This window comes from Corapipo altera, unplaced genomic scaffold (assembly GCF_003945725.1).
Source record: "Corapipo altera isolate COAL_440 unplaced genomic scaffold, ASM394572v1 55, whole genome shotgun sequence".
In the NCBI taxonomy this organism is placed as follows: Eukaryota; Metazoa; Chordata; class Aves; order Passeriformes; family Pipridae; genus Corapipo; species Corapipo altera.
In genome coordinates this window covers 14,325,158-14,342,484 of record NW_020884882.1, presented here as the reverse complement: position 1 = coordinate 14,342,484, position 17,327 = coordinate 14,325,158, and the positions used below count along the sequence as shown (strand labels likewise).

At 43.0% G+C, this 17,327-nt stretch overlaps 1 protein-coding gene across 1 annotated transcript in view; it reads right to left on the bottom strand.

The window, feature by feature from the left end:
* Positions 1 to 17,097, bottom strand: part of PPP4R2 (protein phosphatase 4 regulatory subunit 2) — a 28,498-nt gene extending 11,401 nt beyond the window's left edge. Inside the window, exons 1-2 of the mRNA XM_027640336.1 lie at positions 16,971 to 17,097; positions 16,106 to 16,187 (exon numbers count right to left, since the gene is read on the bottom strand). Of these exons, the coding sequence (XP_027496137.1) occupies positions 16,106 to 16,187; positions 16,971 to 17,004 (116 nt within the window). The 5' untranslated portion in view covers positions 17,005 to 17,097. The remainder of the gene's footprint in view (positions 1 to 16,105; positions 16,188 to 16,970) is intronic.
* Between the last annotated feature and the right edge of the window lie 230 nt (positions 17,098 to 17,327).

Sequence of the window (17,327 nt, the reverse complement as noted above, 5' to 3'; positions counted from 1 at the left end):
TGGACAGCCCTTCAGCTCCTGCTCAAAGAAATATTAAACTAGATATAAAACTATTTTGCCAAAGGCTTTATTTCTACAACAGGCTGCCTCTGGTAGCCTAACCATTTTCAACCCTACAAAACACCTGACCTCCTGTGGGGCTGATACCACCATCTGTGCTGTGAATGACCCAAGCAAATGGTGACATTTGTTTCTCCAGCACCAGCACAACCAAATCTCAAACCACAGGCCAAAGAAGTCATATCAACCTCCTTTCACCAGAAGAGCAGTGCCATGTGATCTTTGCCCTAATTTTCTCCTTTGTCTCAGAGTAGCAATTATGAGATGAAAAGGGGGGAAACACAGCTCAGGTTTATCTACAGAGACCCAAACACAAAGCCCCCATCTTTTATTAGGAATGATAAATTTGTGAGAATGGGAGAAATATGAAGAGGAAAGCAAACCTCTGTTCTCCTTCATGGGGGGCCATTAAGCACCTCACAACAGAGGGGACTGAAGGACTTAGTGAATAATAATAATAATGAATAAATAAATAAATACCAAGGTCCCAAAAGGGAATAGCCTGGATAGGTTAAACAGCACCACTGACTCTTACTGGATTATGCCTCCAATCAGCCCTCTACACCCAAAGCTGAATGCTGTAATGGTCCAATATACAGTATTGGGCATTACTACCACAAATGCCAAATTAAAAAAGCTGCCCAACTCTGCAGTGCTCTTACCATGAAACCAAAGTGTTTGTAACAAATCACAGATTTAATACACAAACACATCACAACCCACAGTAAATAACCCCATGACAGAGTGGGATTACTCCCCACAGAGCATCCCAAGAGCTTTATTTGCCTCATGAAAAGGGATTCCACTATCATTCTAAACATTCTTTGACAACCCCATTTAGATATATTTCCACACTTCAAAAACTGAGCTGTTCTTTGTTTTCATTGTTACTTATTTCTTGCTAAATAGTAACACTTATCTTTTCATAGACTTAACCCATCAGTGTTGTGTTGCTGAAATAAATCAACAACAGAGTTAAAAATGTCCATCTACTGCCCAAAAGCAGCACCCACAGCTCCTTTACAATGCTGAAGCTACAGAAAACAAAGAACACAACATTTTGCCCCTACACAGAAGCCTAGAAACTATCACTGAGATTTTAAACTCAAGTATTTTTAATTAGTATTTCTTCTATTATAATAAGGCTGAGAACTCGTATCTGCAACACACTGAACTACTGACATAAAAAGCATCTTTTGCCCTGTATTCCAAAACATTTCCTAATTGTCTGCTGACCAGGTGACACAGGACAGGCTACAAACAGAGGCAGCAGAGTTTAAGGACAAACTCAGCCTGCAGTCACAAGCCTGACTACGCCTAATCCAGATATAGCAACAGCAGCTTAAATCAACTCAGCAAAGCTGTTGCTAGAAGCAGTGTAACCACAGCAGCAGGGGCTCAGCACAGCCTTGCTGTGTTTCTCAAGCAGCTTTTTCAGCACTGGTGAATTCCTGCTGCTGTGGCTGCACTGGCAGCTGTGTGAAAGCTGAAGTGGCCAAAGGCAAGGGGGACAGTCACAGTGCAACCTCAGATGTAACTGCAGTCCCAACTGCAAACTGCTTCCAAGCCACAGACTGTCTCGTGCTTCCCCTGCCCTCAGTGTTGTTAAAATAATAAACCCACTTCTGACCAAGTTTCTGCAGGGACAGTAAGATTTCTCTCAGTTCCCATTTACTTCGTGGAAGTGATCAAAAGTGAGTGTCACAAGATCAAAGTCACCTTCCCTGTTTCACCAGTCCATGAAAATGCCATGTAAAGTTGGATCAGTGGAACTCTACAAACTCACTTCTATCTCATCCATAGAAAAAAAAACCAACTAGTTCATAAAACATGGGTAGAACTGTTGGCCAATACAGAAAAAAATTAAGATTAAAACCAGTATATCTTCCTAGTTAGCAATCTATATCTACACTTGTACAAATTTTAAGTTATCCCCATACAGTGAAGGACTGGTTGCTTGGGAAGCCAGACAACAAAAGAGACAAACAAGTGTCAAATATCTGTTTTCAGGAAAAGAAAAAACTTCCATATGTATCACAAGCTCCCCGAGAACAACTTCAGCATTAAGATGAAAAATCTCTATTTTGGCTGCTTTGTTACAAAATGTGAGACCCCAAAACTAATAAAAGTTTGGTCAATACCTTCTTTAGTTAAATCAAGAGCCAAACTCTTCTACACAGCTTTATGAATAAACTCATTAAGTTTTATACACTGGAAAATAACTGAAACATTTTAAGTTCTGTAAAAGAAACAAACTGAAGAAACGCCATGGAGAAAATACTGTTTGTGCTTTCTTCTGAGCAAGCTTGTTTATAAATACTTGCTCTTCCCACTCAGCATTGTACATAATCAGCCTTTTCTTCCAAACCATGCTCTTCCTGTCCACTACAGCAGCTTGGGAATTTGTACCAGCAACTTGGAGAGCTTTTACAGCCACTTGAAGAAAAAAGTTCCTGAGAGCACTGTGTGATCTGTAAAAATACCTTCAGAAACAATACTACCATGCCCTAGATTTAACACCTGCTAATAATGTGCTTTGAAGTATGAAAAGATGTTTTACACCATAATATCGTACCCCTGTGCAGACCCTGACCTTGCAATTTGAGTAAAAATTAAGAATAGAACAGAGAAACTCAGTTGTGTTCTACAGAAATCAAACAGGAAAGCAGACAGCACCTGACCAAACAGCCAATTGTGTGAGAAACTTAAGCAAGTTCTGAGAAGATTTACATGTAATTAGAGAGGCAGCATGACAAAAGGCTAAAAAAGGGTGGGGAAGACATGAAATGAGCAAGCAGAGATTAAATGAAATGACAGGCTGTGAAAAAAAAATCGCAAATAAATAATTGTTTTTTAAGAAGTTCCCCACACAACTACACAAAGCCCCAGGATGGGGTCAGAATTACTGGGTGAAGACAAAGTGAAGCCCTGTGACAAAACCACAAAGGAGTGTAAGGGAATTCTACAGTTAGAACAATTCTACAATATCACTGAGTCACTGAAAGTTGATGAGGCAGCAAAAATATCTCCACTGCACAGGGAAGAATAATAAAAAACAACAACAAAAAGAGATACTAATTTAGACAAGGGGCACAACCTAACACTGCCAAGGCAGAAACACAGAAGAACACGATCCTACATAATTCTGTTCTCTAATAAAAGCAAACTATTTCACATCTGTACATGAACTACACGATTTTCTGCTGAAACTAATCCATCTGCAGATGAATCAAAGTGTGCCAACCAAGTTTAGAAATCCACCAATTCTATTTGATGAATGGCATCTTCAACAAGGGACAAGGGTCACCTTAGAAAGCAGGTAAAGCAATCTGATGCAATGCTTTGATTTAAAAGAATTACCAGCACAAAGTTGCCTGCAAGGAATGACTGTGTCTGTACTAACACAATTTGCATAGAATTCATCCTTCCAAACATGCATATCGAAACAAAATTGCATTTCACATGGAAATAATCTCATCATATCACTCCCAGAGTGCAAAAGACATTCTCCCAGTCCCTTATCTCCTGCTTATTCAAAATGTTTGTTCTGATGGAACTGAGGGAGCAGCTTTCTCACTCAGTGGTTACTGGGGAGGAGGAGAAGCCTCTGCCAATATCTGCACTCGTTTTGTATATCAGAGAGAACTGATATTTTATTCTGACCATTGGACAAGTTTTTATATTTGATTCTTTTGCCACTTTGGTATCTTCACTTTGGGAGATCAGATTTCAACAAGGAGAGCAAAAAGCCTGAAACACCTAACAAAGTTGTTTGGGCAAGACCTGATGAACATGAAAATCCCTGCTATTTTTAAGGGAAAACTATCCATGCTGGACTAGCAACACAGGGCTCTCCTGCATTTAGTGCTCCACTGGAAGGCTTTGTTCCAACACTGCTCCCAACACCACCACAGGGCTTGGACATGAAGGGGAGGGTGGACTGCAAGTCTCCCCAAGTGCAGGAAACAACCAGACTGAGTTATCCATCTCCCTTTTTAGCAACTGCAATAAAACATCAGGCATAGCCCTAAGATAGCACACATGGCTTACACACCTCAGACAAACTCTACAGATTTCAAGGTGCAAACTCCAGTAAGACCCATGGAAGCAAAGCAGGACAACACCTAAAATTAACTGATGAACAGGAGGAAGAATTCAGAGTGCCTGAAACAAGGCTACCTCCTGAAATGAAAGTACTGCAATTATTTCATAAATCTTTCTGGAATTGCTTCACAGATTACAGGTTTAATTAAGAAAAACATTATATTGAAGAGATGTTAAGCTTCTACAGACCCAACTATGTACTTAAAACATGAAGAGTCCCAGGAGTCCTGGTGGAATGTCTGTCTTCAGATTTCATGGTGTTTAAGTTCATTACAAAATTACTTGATTTAAATTTTTAAGAGGATGCCATCTGTTTTGGAGACATGCTACACACCACACAGAACATAAAATGAAAACAAGTAGATCTACTATTGATTCTGTTCATTGAACAGGCCATAAAAAGTATCAGAACTTAGTACAAGGGAGTACTTCCCTCTCTACTCTTCTGCTATTGGCTCTCTGACAGCAGAAAATAAAAAAAAATATATATAAATTAGTATATTTAGGATGCAAAAAATTCATGTTCAGCTGAACTGATTTTAAGGCAATGCCCTCAGAATACAGAAGGAAAGAACCAGAGGACAATCCCTGAGGGATTTAAGTAACATGTAACAAGAGATATGAGTCACTCTATTACCTTTGCCCCCCCAATTACTGTTCACTTAGATTACACTCCCACAGAGACCTGCTAGGAGGAAACAGGTGTTTTAAAGTGAAATAACTTGCCAACTTTAATAACTGTTTCTTCTCTTTCCTGCCTTGTTCTAGAGCTCACAGAAGATGAAGATATACTCCAAGACACAGTAATTTCCCTAGGCTGTCAAAAGCAAAATTAAAGTTTCATCCAAAACAAGTTAATTCCTTTTCTATTCTGGTCTATCAATGGGATCTCCAGAATAATTTGGAAAGTGAAAAGGCAGAGAAAATGAAGAGCACTCAGCAATCACACATCCAATTCAAACCCCTGGCAAGGCAGCAAACTTTGCAGCATGCTCTTCCACAGCCTTAATGCAAGATGTATCCAAACAGGAACACTGTGGACTACACCGAATATGCCACTTCCCAGATCAAAGGCCCATCTCTGCCACCAGGGAGCACAGGGCTTATCCCAGGCAGGAGAGGCCCCAGCGTGGTTCCCTTCCCCCAGGCTGTGAAAGAGCAGCAGCAGGGAGAGAAGGGGAGCCTGCCCAGAAGGGGAGCCTGCCCAGAAGGGGGGCCTGCCCAGAAGGGGAGCCTGCCCAGAAGGGGAGCCTGCCCAGAAGGGGAGCCTGCCCAGAAGGGGGGCCTGCCCAGAAGGGGGGCCTGCCCAGAAGGGGAGCCTGCCCAGAAGGGGAGCCTGCCCAGAAGGGGGGCCTGCCCAGAAGGGGGGCCTGCCCAGAAGGGGAGCCTGCCCAGGACGGTCTGTCCCGCTCCTGACTCCCTGGCAGCGGCACAGCACACGGAACACACATCCAAGGGATCCTCTCCAGCAGCCAGGGTGGTTAAAGCTGCACATGGATTGCAGTTCTGGGGGAGAAAGGAGACAGAAGACACTCATCTCTTCCCTCGGATATCTCTGTTCTTTGGGCTGGAAGGCAAAGTCTACTCCCTCCACCTTTTTAATGCCATTGTTCTGGATCAAACCTTCCCTTCTCTAGCACAGCCTGACTGCAGATCTACACACGGGGTACAACCAAGGATACCTGGAATACACAGCTACACAGAAGGGGTGCACAAGCTAAAAATCTTGTTAAGGGGCTGCCTGTAAAACACAATTCCCAGAGTTCCCACACCAACAGATAAGAAACCCCAAACCTGTTGCCATTTGATATTTTAGGTTTTGTTCAGGAATTACTATTTCATTATTTATGATATAAACAAAGATTGCTTCTTAACCAGTAGTGTTTAAGGGTAGCGAAATGGCTTTCAATTTTTTCAGAAAATACCTCTGAAAATTTCTGGGATGCAAAGCACTGAACTCTCACTAATGAGGAGTTGAGCTGGGCTGAGGTTCCACAGGGATCCCATCCCAGGGAGGAGCAGGAGGTGCTGCCACATCACGTCCTAACCTAACCTTGTCCTTGGTCTGCACCAAAAGGGGCAAGCCAGCTCTGCTGCTCCCACACATTCCTGTGATCCCACACACAGGGTGGTGAAGTAGATCACTAATCTAACCACAAAATTAATGCTGCAGATAAGGCAGAATATGCTGTGTGATGTGACTGGTAGGGAGCAGAGCCATTCCTTTAAGCAGGTACAAGGTAGAAGAACATTCCTTACTTAATTCCACTCTTGCTTCAAATATTCTCTAAATTTTAAACTTATTTTTCTACATCCTGTGGGGTTTTTTATACTATTTTGATGCAATTCATTTCAGCCTCGTGATTTTGCACACTGTTGCTATTTTCACCATCCACACGGTGCAGATTAATATGGGAAATTCCAAACAATGACAACAGATTTACACAGTAAAATCCCCAGTGCACCAATGCAGGCTGGTTTCTCACATGCTTCTGGCAAGCAGACATTAAAGCCATAAGCAAGTGCTAGAACCTTTATGGGTGTTTCTGAATGAGCAATCAATTTTAAAACTTGAGATGCTACAGCAGGGTGAATTTACTGAGCACTGTGCCTCGCTGTAAACAGGGTGCTCCTGTTAGGAAAAGGCTGGCAAACACTCTTCCTGGGGGAGTGTCTGGTTCCCCTTCACCTGATAACTCATGGAAAATTAAAACACTCTCACGTTTTATCTTCAGTACCATTTGACCTCATGTTACCTTTCACTTTAATTAAAAATATATTGAAGGGCTCCAAAGAGGAAAAACTGGTATTTCCCACAAGCACAGAAGGCGTTTTTCCATTTTCACTCACTGATTGTTGTCAGCCTAAATTAAGTCTTTGCTCTCCTCGAGGAGCCACAGAAACTGTCAGACATTAGAACTTCATCTACTTCAGCAGTGAGTGTTCATCTCTCTACTGCTTGCAAATTACTACAGTTACTGCCAGGAACAACAAAGATTAGGACTCAGTTATGGAAACACACAGCTGAAGAACACGTTAAAGCACTATCTGTAATCATCAAGGGACTAATTCTGATCTCTGCTGATAAATATTCAGCTGACTCCAACAGAACGCAGCTGTCCCACACAACAGAAAAGGTTTTCACTCCAAAATTTTCTAGAAAGTACATTTCTTAATATAGTTGTCTAAAGCCAAACTCGAGTACCTTTCATTTTCTTTTATTTTCAAGGCAAAAACTGACCACAGAACAAAAAAGTACAAGATTGCAACATTCTTCATTCAAGAATTAGCTTTCACAGAGCAGAAAACAATGTACACAAAGAAACTGAAAGCCAAAAGTAAAAGTAGATGGTGTTTTCATTCACTTTCCCTCTTCCATTTGAAAATTTACTTAGTCACCTTTAGCTGGTAAGAATAAACTGGTTATTTACTGAACTATTCCACTTATATGCTTCTGCAGTGTACCAATATCTAAATTTTTCCCTTACTGATTTTTTATTCTCCATATAATTTCACTTATGTAAATACTCAAAGTTTCTTATAAATCTCAAGTCTTATTAAAAGTAGAATGGTCACCCCAGATATTGACTTTCCTATAAAGTGCAGAGCAACTACAAAGGTCTCCAAGTCTTACAAACACAAACTATCAAATAAATATCACCCAAGTCTTGAGCAGTACCAACTAAACTTCTTTACAATTTAGTTACCTCTTTTTTTCTATTATGCAGGAAAATCACTGGCTCAGGTAAGCACACTAAACTTATGCCACAATATATGCAGACTTAGTACCTTCCTGCTGACACATATTTTACAGGAGACTTTACCCCAAAGTTTATTTCTCTAGTCCAGATAATATTTTAGCAATATTCTGTGTAATTATTACATTTATCTTTGTAAAAAAAAATTGTCAACACGCTTTGTACCAGATTTTCTTGAGTTTTGTGCAATTTTTAATGCGATTGACAATTTTCTAAACATTATTTCCTGTGTAACTGAATTGTAAAACACAATTGCTCAGAACTGGAATCAGAATTGTAATCACTTTGAGTATAGCAACTGTTTTCCCAGCCCACATCTGCCTCATTTCTGTAGAAATTTCAGAGTGCCATGATTTCAGTAACCATATTCTTGAAATTCCATTTTGAATCTTTAAACTTCAATTCAAGGCCATTCACATTAACCTTAGAATTGCAAACAATCTCACTTAAGTGGCTGGCACAAAAAGCCCACGGGGGAGGAAGGTATCTGACTTCTCTCCCAAGTCACAACCACAAAAGCCCTAAGAACATTTGTAGCACTCTGCTCTACCAGAAGCAACTGCAGCTGCATTTCAGCAGACTCACCACAGATCATCAATAGCAGGGCACTGTCTGTGCCAAAATACCTCCCCAAAACCACTGAGAGTTCAGATCTGCCTTTAACAGGACTGAACATTTTGTTGAACTTTAGACAGCTGTACTGACTTCTACTCTAACAGTTCTGGGGATTGTTCTTAGCTTTTATTTATTCCCGTTTCAGATCGAATTTGACACAACAGTTCACCAAGTTTCAAGAGTGATGCTGTCCAGTGTGCAGTGGAAATCCTGCAGGAATTCCACACCACAGTTCAGAGTGATCTGATTCAACTGAGATTGCACAGAAAAATAACCCATCAGGCAAAGGTGTGATATCATTCCATAGTATTTTGGAGCTGATGCAGATAGAATACAGGAATACTAAAGAGATGACACTTTCCTCAATAAACCTGTATAACAGAAGTCCAGGAGTCAACATTTTTTAAAAGTATTATGAAATAAATGAAGCACATTTAAGAGTCTTCCTGAACTTGCACCAAGTTAAAATTACTCTCTCTATAAGAGGCTACCCATAGAAAAATTACCACTATAAAATTAGTGTTTGAATAACTGCATATATGAATACATCAGCTCTTCCATAAGCAAACTGAATCCCACGTATCTACTAACACAGGACACCAGTGTTGCTCGAGGTATCCCCAGTTTGTGCAGAATAATCAAATACACACCAGAAGTGCTGTAACTCCTCTGGTAAGTGTAACCATCACTGTTAAATGACCTGGTTACCTCAGAGGAGCAGCAGACCACACTGAGATAATACAGTCAGATCTTCACTGCATCAAGCAATAAAGCTGGGAAACCAGATTAGGAAAGTGCACCCTGTGCAGTTACTCCTGGATCTCTACTGGCATTGTATCCCTACACCTGCCAGGCACTGTCCTGCAAAACCCACAGCCCTCACTCAGGTCTCCCAGCAGCACCACTGGGATCAGGTAAATCGCAATTCTGTTACTAATTCATTCCAAAACCAGAAACAAAAGCCACCCAAACTGGCTTCTACAAACAGACACACACTAAGCTTGGGTTGAGGAGGTGTACCCTACCTCAGTGACCTCAGACACAGGCATGAGGTGTTTGTGCATCATCACACTCCCTCACCACTCCCAAACCAAGCCTCACCAGCTGTAGCCATCTTGGAGATCTTGTAATTAATTGTCTTCAAGCAGTTTTATTTCTAAAACTGATCACCAGAAACTTGTTTAACTGTATTAACTGCTACAGCATGAACAGTGGGGTGGTTTTCTGTGCACAGTGACATGAACTGGCTGAAAAAATAGTACCAGGCAGTGTGCTTACACAAACAGCTGTGTGCAGCAACAGGGAAGGGAGATGTACTTACAGACTGAAGTCTGAATGCACAAACAGCCACATTTGTGGGTGACACAGCCCAATTACCCTGAGAAGTTACTGCTGCCATCAGTTTGCCTTTTGTCTTTCCTTACATGTGTATTGTACAGAGAGACTAAAGTTTATTAGGATCAGTTCATCACACACATTTTATAATGGCAGTTAAAGTCTGACCTTTACACCATAAACCCCACTCCCAACAGATACGAAGTGGCAGCACTTAAAATAAAACACTACAACAGTGTGTTTCCCAAAGGAGCAAGTGATTTCATCAGAATCACAACTGGTTCCTCTGAAGTGCTACTGCTACACGTTTGATACATACACAGATTTGGGGTTATAATTTAGGTAAAGGAGCAAGGAAGTTAAACCAGCTTTGACAAAGATACATCACTGGCTTTTTAGCCCAGATTCCTCTCCTTTGCAGGCATCAGTGGATTATGAGACAGAACACAGTGTCAGTGGAATGGGAATTAGTGGGGAATCATTCCAGACACTCAGTGGAACGGAGTTAGTGAGGAATAATAGTGGGAAACAACACAAGGAAGTTTACTCATATCTCTTGCTTCACTAAGAACATGGTAATGAATACTTTTATACTAAAAAAGGCACACACACTTCTTCCAGAAAAATATTATCCTGCTTATTATGGCAGAAACTTGAGAATTGTTTTATTTCATTGTTGAAAAAAATAATAAGGAATTATATTCTCCAAACAGGTGCTAAGATCTCCATGTAACTATTTGTCTCCAAATCAGAAAAAATACTAGCATACACATGTTGAGCAAGAAAATTGCCAGTGAAATAAAATCAGAGAATATAATTTAGAGAAGAAAGTAGACAAATTTAAGCATGTGAAACATGCTGAAGGATATACAGCTAAAACATCTATACATCTGTAACATGAGAAAGGATATTTACACAAGAGTTCAGAGTACATGGTTAAAACACTTAAGCTGAGAATGCAAACTTATTCTTGTACAACTTCATGGCTACTTGTATCTTCACTCAGATCTCTCCTACAGCTGACAAACTATTTCACTCCTGCAACAACCTAATATAAAAGTTAAACTGATCCAAAAAGCATTAAAAATGTGGTAAGACAAGAGTTCACTGCTACACAAAGTACATGAATCAGAAAAGGGTTAAAAGTGGTTTTTTGCCATTATCTTTGGTAGAACTACAGTTATGTAACTTACATTTACAGTTATGTAATTTACCAAAGGCAAATTGTCCCTGATCCACCTGACTGACCGACGGGGAGGGAAGATGAGCAGACACTGTGAATTCAGCGTGAGCAGGACACACAGCCCAGTGTGCCACGGCAGAGCTGGGCACCTGCAGGCTCAGGGCAGCATCAGCCCCACACTGCAGAGCTCCTCCAAGTCCCACTGCAGCCAGTTCCAAATGATGGTGCCCAGAGCCAGCGCCGGGGCAGAGGGGAAGCTGAGCACCTGTCAGACCATGCTGTGACCACATCCAAGGGAACAGACCCCTCTGGCAGCACTCCCGAGTCAACACCTGCAGGAATGTGTCTGATTTGGGCTCACACAACCCCAAAGGGAGCAGGCAGGCAGGGGAGCAGAAGGTCACTGAGCTGGTTAGGGAGCTGCAGCACACAACTCCAGCGGGAAGTGTCTGCTTCTGGAAAGCAGATCATGGAGGGGGAATCCAACTCCTTTCACCACTGAAGGGCTCGGTGCACACAGGGAGGATGAAAGATTCCTTTCTGAGGTGCACAAGAGAGGGGTAAGAGGCACCAAAGGAAATGTTCTTCCCAGTGCACGTGGCTGAGCAGTGAAACAGGGAGCCAAACTGAGGCTGTGGAATTGCCATCACGGGAGATTTGCAGAAATGCTGCACAAAGCCCTAAGCAATCTGAACCAGCTTTGGAACTAGCTCCCCCTGAGCACAGGCTCTGCCTGCATCACCTCCAGAAGCCCCTTCCAACCATTCTGTGATGACAGGATCCATGTCCCTATTTGCTCTGCAATCACATGTATTAAACTTGACTCAAGAAACTTTGCAGAAAAACACTTCAGTTGTTCCTCAAGGAAACAAGCAAAAAGACAACCTCCTTCTGTCTTCAGGCTCAGATGAGGTTCAAATTAACATTTCAGATCTTCCAGTGGAACTCTGAGGAAAGAATTTCACTACATGAAGAAATAAAACCAGGATGCATTTTAATGGTTGTTTATGTTGTATTCAAGGCAAGAACTGGTGTAACTGCATCACATCTTGCCCAGGCCAAGATCTCAGCTTTAGCCTAAAAGTATTTTACAGTTAATCACTTCTGCCTATATACTGTATTTCTTCAGATTTTGGTACTTCACCACTTATTTCTGGATTCCTTCACTGTCAGTAAGCATCTGTATTATATTTTCCACTACAGTAAGTCATGAAAACTGCACTTTATAGGTTCCCTGCCCCAGGGCAGGAGTGGGGGAAATGCAGAGAAAACAGACATAACATTTTTGATTGCTTTTGTTTTCTAAGTTTTATTTTCCACTTTAGAAAATCCTAATTTTCCTTTCCAGTCCAACAAATTGGATTTTCTTGGTGAAGTACCTAAATAAATAGTTTAAAAACATTTTTGCTATTGAAGGGGCAGAGTGATTCTAAAACCAAGAAACTTTCCTAAGAGGTAAGAGAAAATATATTTTAAATACAGGACAAGATCACAATTGATAAATCAATTTCACATCTATTTTTAAGAGTTCTTCAGAAACAAAAAAACTTCACTGCTGCATTTCACTTCCAGCATTGCTGTGCTGTGACTTCCATCCTATCTCTTAAAACCATTTCTGCTTCAGAAAAAAGTAGATAAGTGGCTTTCTTATGCAAAGCACAAAAACATATCCTGTTTTTAAAGGTCTTTCAGATAAAGTACTAAGACTAACAAATTTCCTCTCTCTTCACTTTCCTCAGTTTTGCAAGTCACACTGATCTGTTACAGACTAGAGACAAGGAGGTTATAACAATCCTCTCTGACTATACTTGATCTCACTAAGGAAATTCCATGGTAGTATCTCAATAAAAAGTCAGGTCAATTAAGGAGTGTGTCACTCCTCTGAAAAAAAAAAAAAAAAACCAAGTCCTAATACTCAAGACAAGTTTAGAAAAGGTTGAACCATAAACTTTATACTTCACCTAAGGCTAAGTCTTCCCATAGCAACTATTGAGAAAGAAAAATATTTTGAAGCAGCCAAGCAATCAGACTTTTGCTTCTGTCACCTCCAATATAGGAAGTTTAGACTGGCTTCTGTAAATGTAGGCCATAATCTCCCAAGCAATGAAGTGAATGGTTAACTTTGCACAGGAGGAAAGCTCCAGCTTCAAAAAGATGAAGTTAGTGCACATGACTGTACCATCAGGATTTTACTGCCCAGCACTGGTAACACAACTAAGCTCACACTGATAATACAACCAAAATTAGCAGTGTTTTTATTCCACTCCTTCCTTGGAAATGAGAAGACCTTTAATGACAATAAAGACACATTCTAGGAGCCTTATCAGGACTGCAGTGGCTTTAATATCTCTCATCCTTTGTTCCTCCCCTTCACCACCTCTTCAGCTGCTCTGGAGCCTGACATCCCAGTTACCAGGGACAGAACAGGCGGGATCCATGAACTGAACCCTGTCAAAGGGAGTCCCAACCGGGAGCCATTTCCTGCCCCAGGTTCCCAGGCAGCCCCAGAAACAGCTGAAGCAGATGGAGTGAAACAGTAACAGGCTGTGCCAGCCCAGGCTGCTGCCAAGAGAACCCCAGGAAGATCAGAGCCTCACCTAAACCTGCACCTACCTGTTCCCAACTCCCTGAGATGAATAAGCACTCTGGAGCAAGTGGGGGCAGGGAGGTACCACAGGACCTTGTGTGAGCCCGGGCTCCCCATCTGTTGAACAAGCTCCATGTGTCACCACCACGCTTTGAGGAGAACCTTAAGAGTCATTTTAATTGGCTTTATTAGCATCTCTTCAAACTAAGTTCACTAATTGTTGACAAGGGCTGCTGCAACTGTGTCCAGAAGAGGTGCAGAGGGTGAGAACATTTAACACAGGATGTAGATTGCAGTATATCCTCTAAAAATCAGTATTCATCATGAAGTTAAAAAGCTGGCAGAACCCCCATGAACACTATAAAACTGTCCTATAAATAATAACTCAAAGCAAAAATACTTCACATTTCACTTATCCTGATTTGCCTCAGCCCTCACTTCCATGGTACTCTTTGGTTGTTACTTTAGGAACAGGCTGTGACTAAGATCCATTGCTTTTCAATAATCAAGTCTGCAAACCATTGGTGCAATTAACTCTGAATTAATCCTCCTCTTTTTTTTTTAAAGCTATACTCTGTAAAAATCCTAATAAATGTCACTGTAAACTATTATTTTAACTTCTCATGCCAAGGTATCTACTTATTATTGGTTTAGATTTCTATTAAACAAAGTTACTTTTGCATAAGAGGAAATAAAGAATATCTGGCTCATTTTAAATTTATATTTGGGAGGTTTGTATATTCAAGAACACTTTTACAATGGTCAGACTGTACCAGCTTAAAATTATGTTAAGTTCTTAAAATGCACATTACCAATCTTTACATGAATGATTCCCACGAGATTTCAGTTTTTACTCATTTTTTCTTGATATTTCTATACATAAAACAGCAGTGAAAACACAAGCATGTCTGATGAAGAAATACAGACTTTGGTAGGCAACAGGAAGCAAATTTAACATTACAGAACAATATTTCCATGTCTGTCTCCAGATTACATTAGATACCTCTGATGTTCATATCTAACATTTTTTAAAAAACAATTTAATTCATCTGAAAGGCTCAAGAATGCTGAAAAGAGCTCAAGACCTCAAAAAAAAAAGCCCCAGGGAAACCTGGAAACACAGAGGGCAGGGTCTGTATAGTTTCAGATGACGGATTCCAGTTCAGGTTTAAGTTTGTAAAAATAAAAAATAATAAAAAAATAAATGTAGATTTCCTAAGTGAAAATAAAAATCATTCTCCAAATTTCAGATAAGTAATAATTTTCCCCAAGAACTTACCCCCCAAAAAAATTTTTAAAATAACTTTGGAATATATGTAATAGTGGCAGAAACAATAAAAACAACCTGAAGAAATATCTCAGAACAGGATATTTTAAACATATTTTAGTATGGGCTTACTGTGGTGTGTTTTTTCTGTATAATAGGCTCTACACCAAAATATTAAGCATTACAGCTGTGTATGTCTGCTGAGCCTGAGCCTTCTATTCAAAGAGCAAAGTACATTTCAGAACTTGTTTTTCTTTCTAAACCATTAATCCAAGCAGTGCTTGCAAGCTACCAAAAAAAAAAAAAAAAAAGAAAAACATCCAAACCTGCAAACCTCTCACAAGTCGAAGGGACTCTAGAAACCCAAACAAAGCCCCTGTGGTCACTGCTTGCTCACAAAACACTCGTAAAAGCACATCCCTCCTGCTGGAGCCGTAGTCTGGCACTAGGCCTCAAAAACAAGGAGACAGCCCGGGAGCCAGAAAGTGAGCACAGCTACAGCAACGCAGCCGGGGAAGCCTTTCCCCTTCCTGCCAAATAGTGAGCCCCGAGGAAGTCACCCAGCACCAGCGCTCATCCCTGACCAGGAGCGCGGCTCCTTCCTGCGGCCTCACACCTCCGGCCGGCAGGGAACAAAGTCCGGGAAAAGGGAAACTCCCGGGCGAGCTGAACGGCGAGGGGAATTCAGGCGAGTTCCCACACACCTCCTCTGCAGGAAGCACCTCCCGGGTCTCCTCACCGAGAACACTCAGACACAATCACAGCACGGTTACAGAGCCCACAGAGAAATACTCTGAGCCACTGGTATCTTCATGTAAATGATACAATTAGATACTGCAAACACAGTTATTACAACAGTTTACAACAGAAGCTGCAACAGGGTGAACTTGCCATTTAAAAAACCTGATCTCAGGTAAAACGAAGAAAAAGCAACAGGTTTTTACTGTGCTGAGCAGGATCAGTAAGACCTGACAGACACCCCTGGGCAAAGCCCATAAAAGAAGCCTCCCCCCGTTAGTTAAAACTACCAGCAAACAAAACTATTCAGCCCAAAATTATGGGTACTAAGGAAAGCTTGTTTAGCTCACTGAAGCAACCCACAGGCAAAAAGAGAATCCTGGTAGAATCTCACTGACTTAAAGTGCAGAATTGTTATAAGCCACAACTGAGGACCCCCAAAAAACAGTCACACTTACATCGTCTCTCCAGTCTTAGCCACATGACAAAGAAACTGATCCAGTATTGGACACACTTCCTTCTTCCCCCTCTTCTCAAAATCTGTTGGCATGAGAAGGACACAAAAGAAATGGTAAAAGAAGACGGGACAGAACAACAATTCACAATAGTTAGCTATTTGCTTTAGCTATCAGCACAGTTCCCACACAAACACTGTCGCGCTCTCACAACGCTCCGGCTGTTCCCAAGAGCTCCACCAGCTTTCCCAGCCCTGTAAAACACTTAATATTTTTCCAGCGGACAAACTGCATGCACCGGAGTATCAGAAGTTGATTTGCAACTTCTTTTGAGCAGCTACAGCATAGAAAGAGGCCGATTTCCTCAGGCTGAGCCCAGCACAGGGTGGGCTGGGGAGGGAAAAGGGGACAGGTCCGGGCAGGGCCAGGATGCGGGGAAGGGGCCAGGACAAGGGGGGGAAGGGGCCTGGATGCGGGGGGGAAAGGGCAGAAACACAGGGGAAGGGGGTGGGATGCGGGGAGAAAGGGCAGGAACGCGGGGGAAGGGGCGGGCAGGCCGGGCAGCCCCGAGCCCGGAGCCGGGGGTCACTGACGGCCCACGCTCAGCCCTGAGGGTCGCTGGGCAGCGGCACCGGGGGCTCCGTCCTCCCCTTCCCCACAGCGACCCCCGCGCTCTCCCCGCTCCGTGGGACCCCTCACAGTGAGCAGCCCCCTCCCCACGGCGCGGGGACCCCGGCGGGGGTCGGGAGGGAGGGACCCGCCGCCCTCAGCGCGGGGCGCTCCCCCCACAGGGTCTGAGGAACCCCCCGTCTCCCCTGAGCGCGGGGACACCGCTCCCCAGCACCCGCCGTCAGCCCCCGCCCGCCACCTTTCAGCGCCTCCTGCAGCCTCTCGACGTCCATGGTCCGCCCGGGCGATTCCCCCGCGGCTCCGCGCGGCTCCCCCGCCCCAGCCCCGCGCAGACCGGGCCGCGCTCGCAGCGAGACCCCGCGCTCAGCGACGCTCCAACATGGCGCCCGCGCCGTGCCCGTGCGCGGCCCCGCGGCGCCGCCCGCCGGGGGCGGGGACACGGGGCGGGGCCAATGGGCGGGGCGGGGCCGAGTGAGGGGCGGTGGCAGCGCGAGGGGCGGGGCCGCCCTGAGGGGAGGCGGTGGCGCGTGAGGGGGCGTGGCCGTGCGGCCGTGAGGGACGAGGCGGGAAAGGCGCGGGAAAGGCGCCGCTGCAG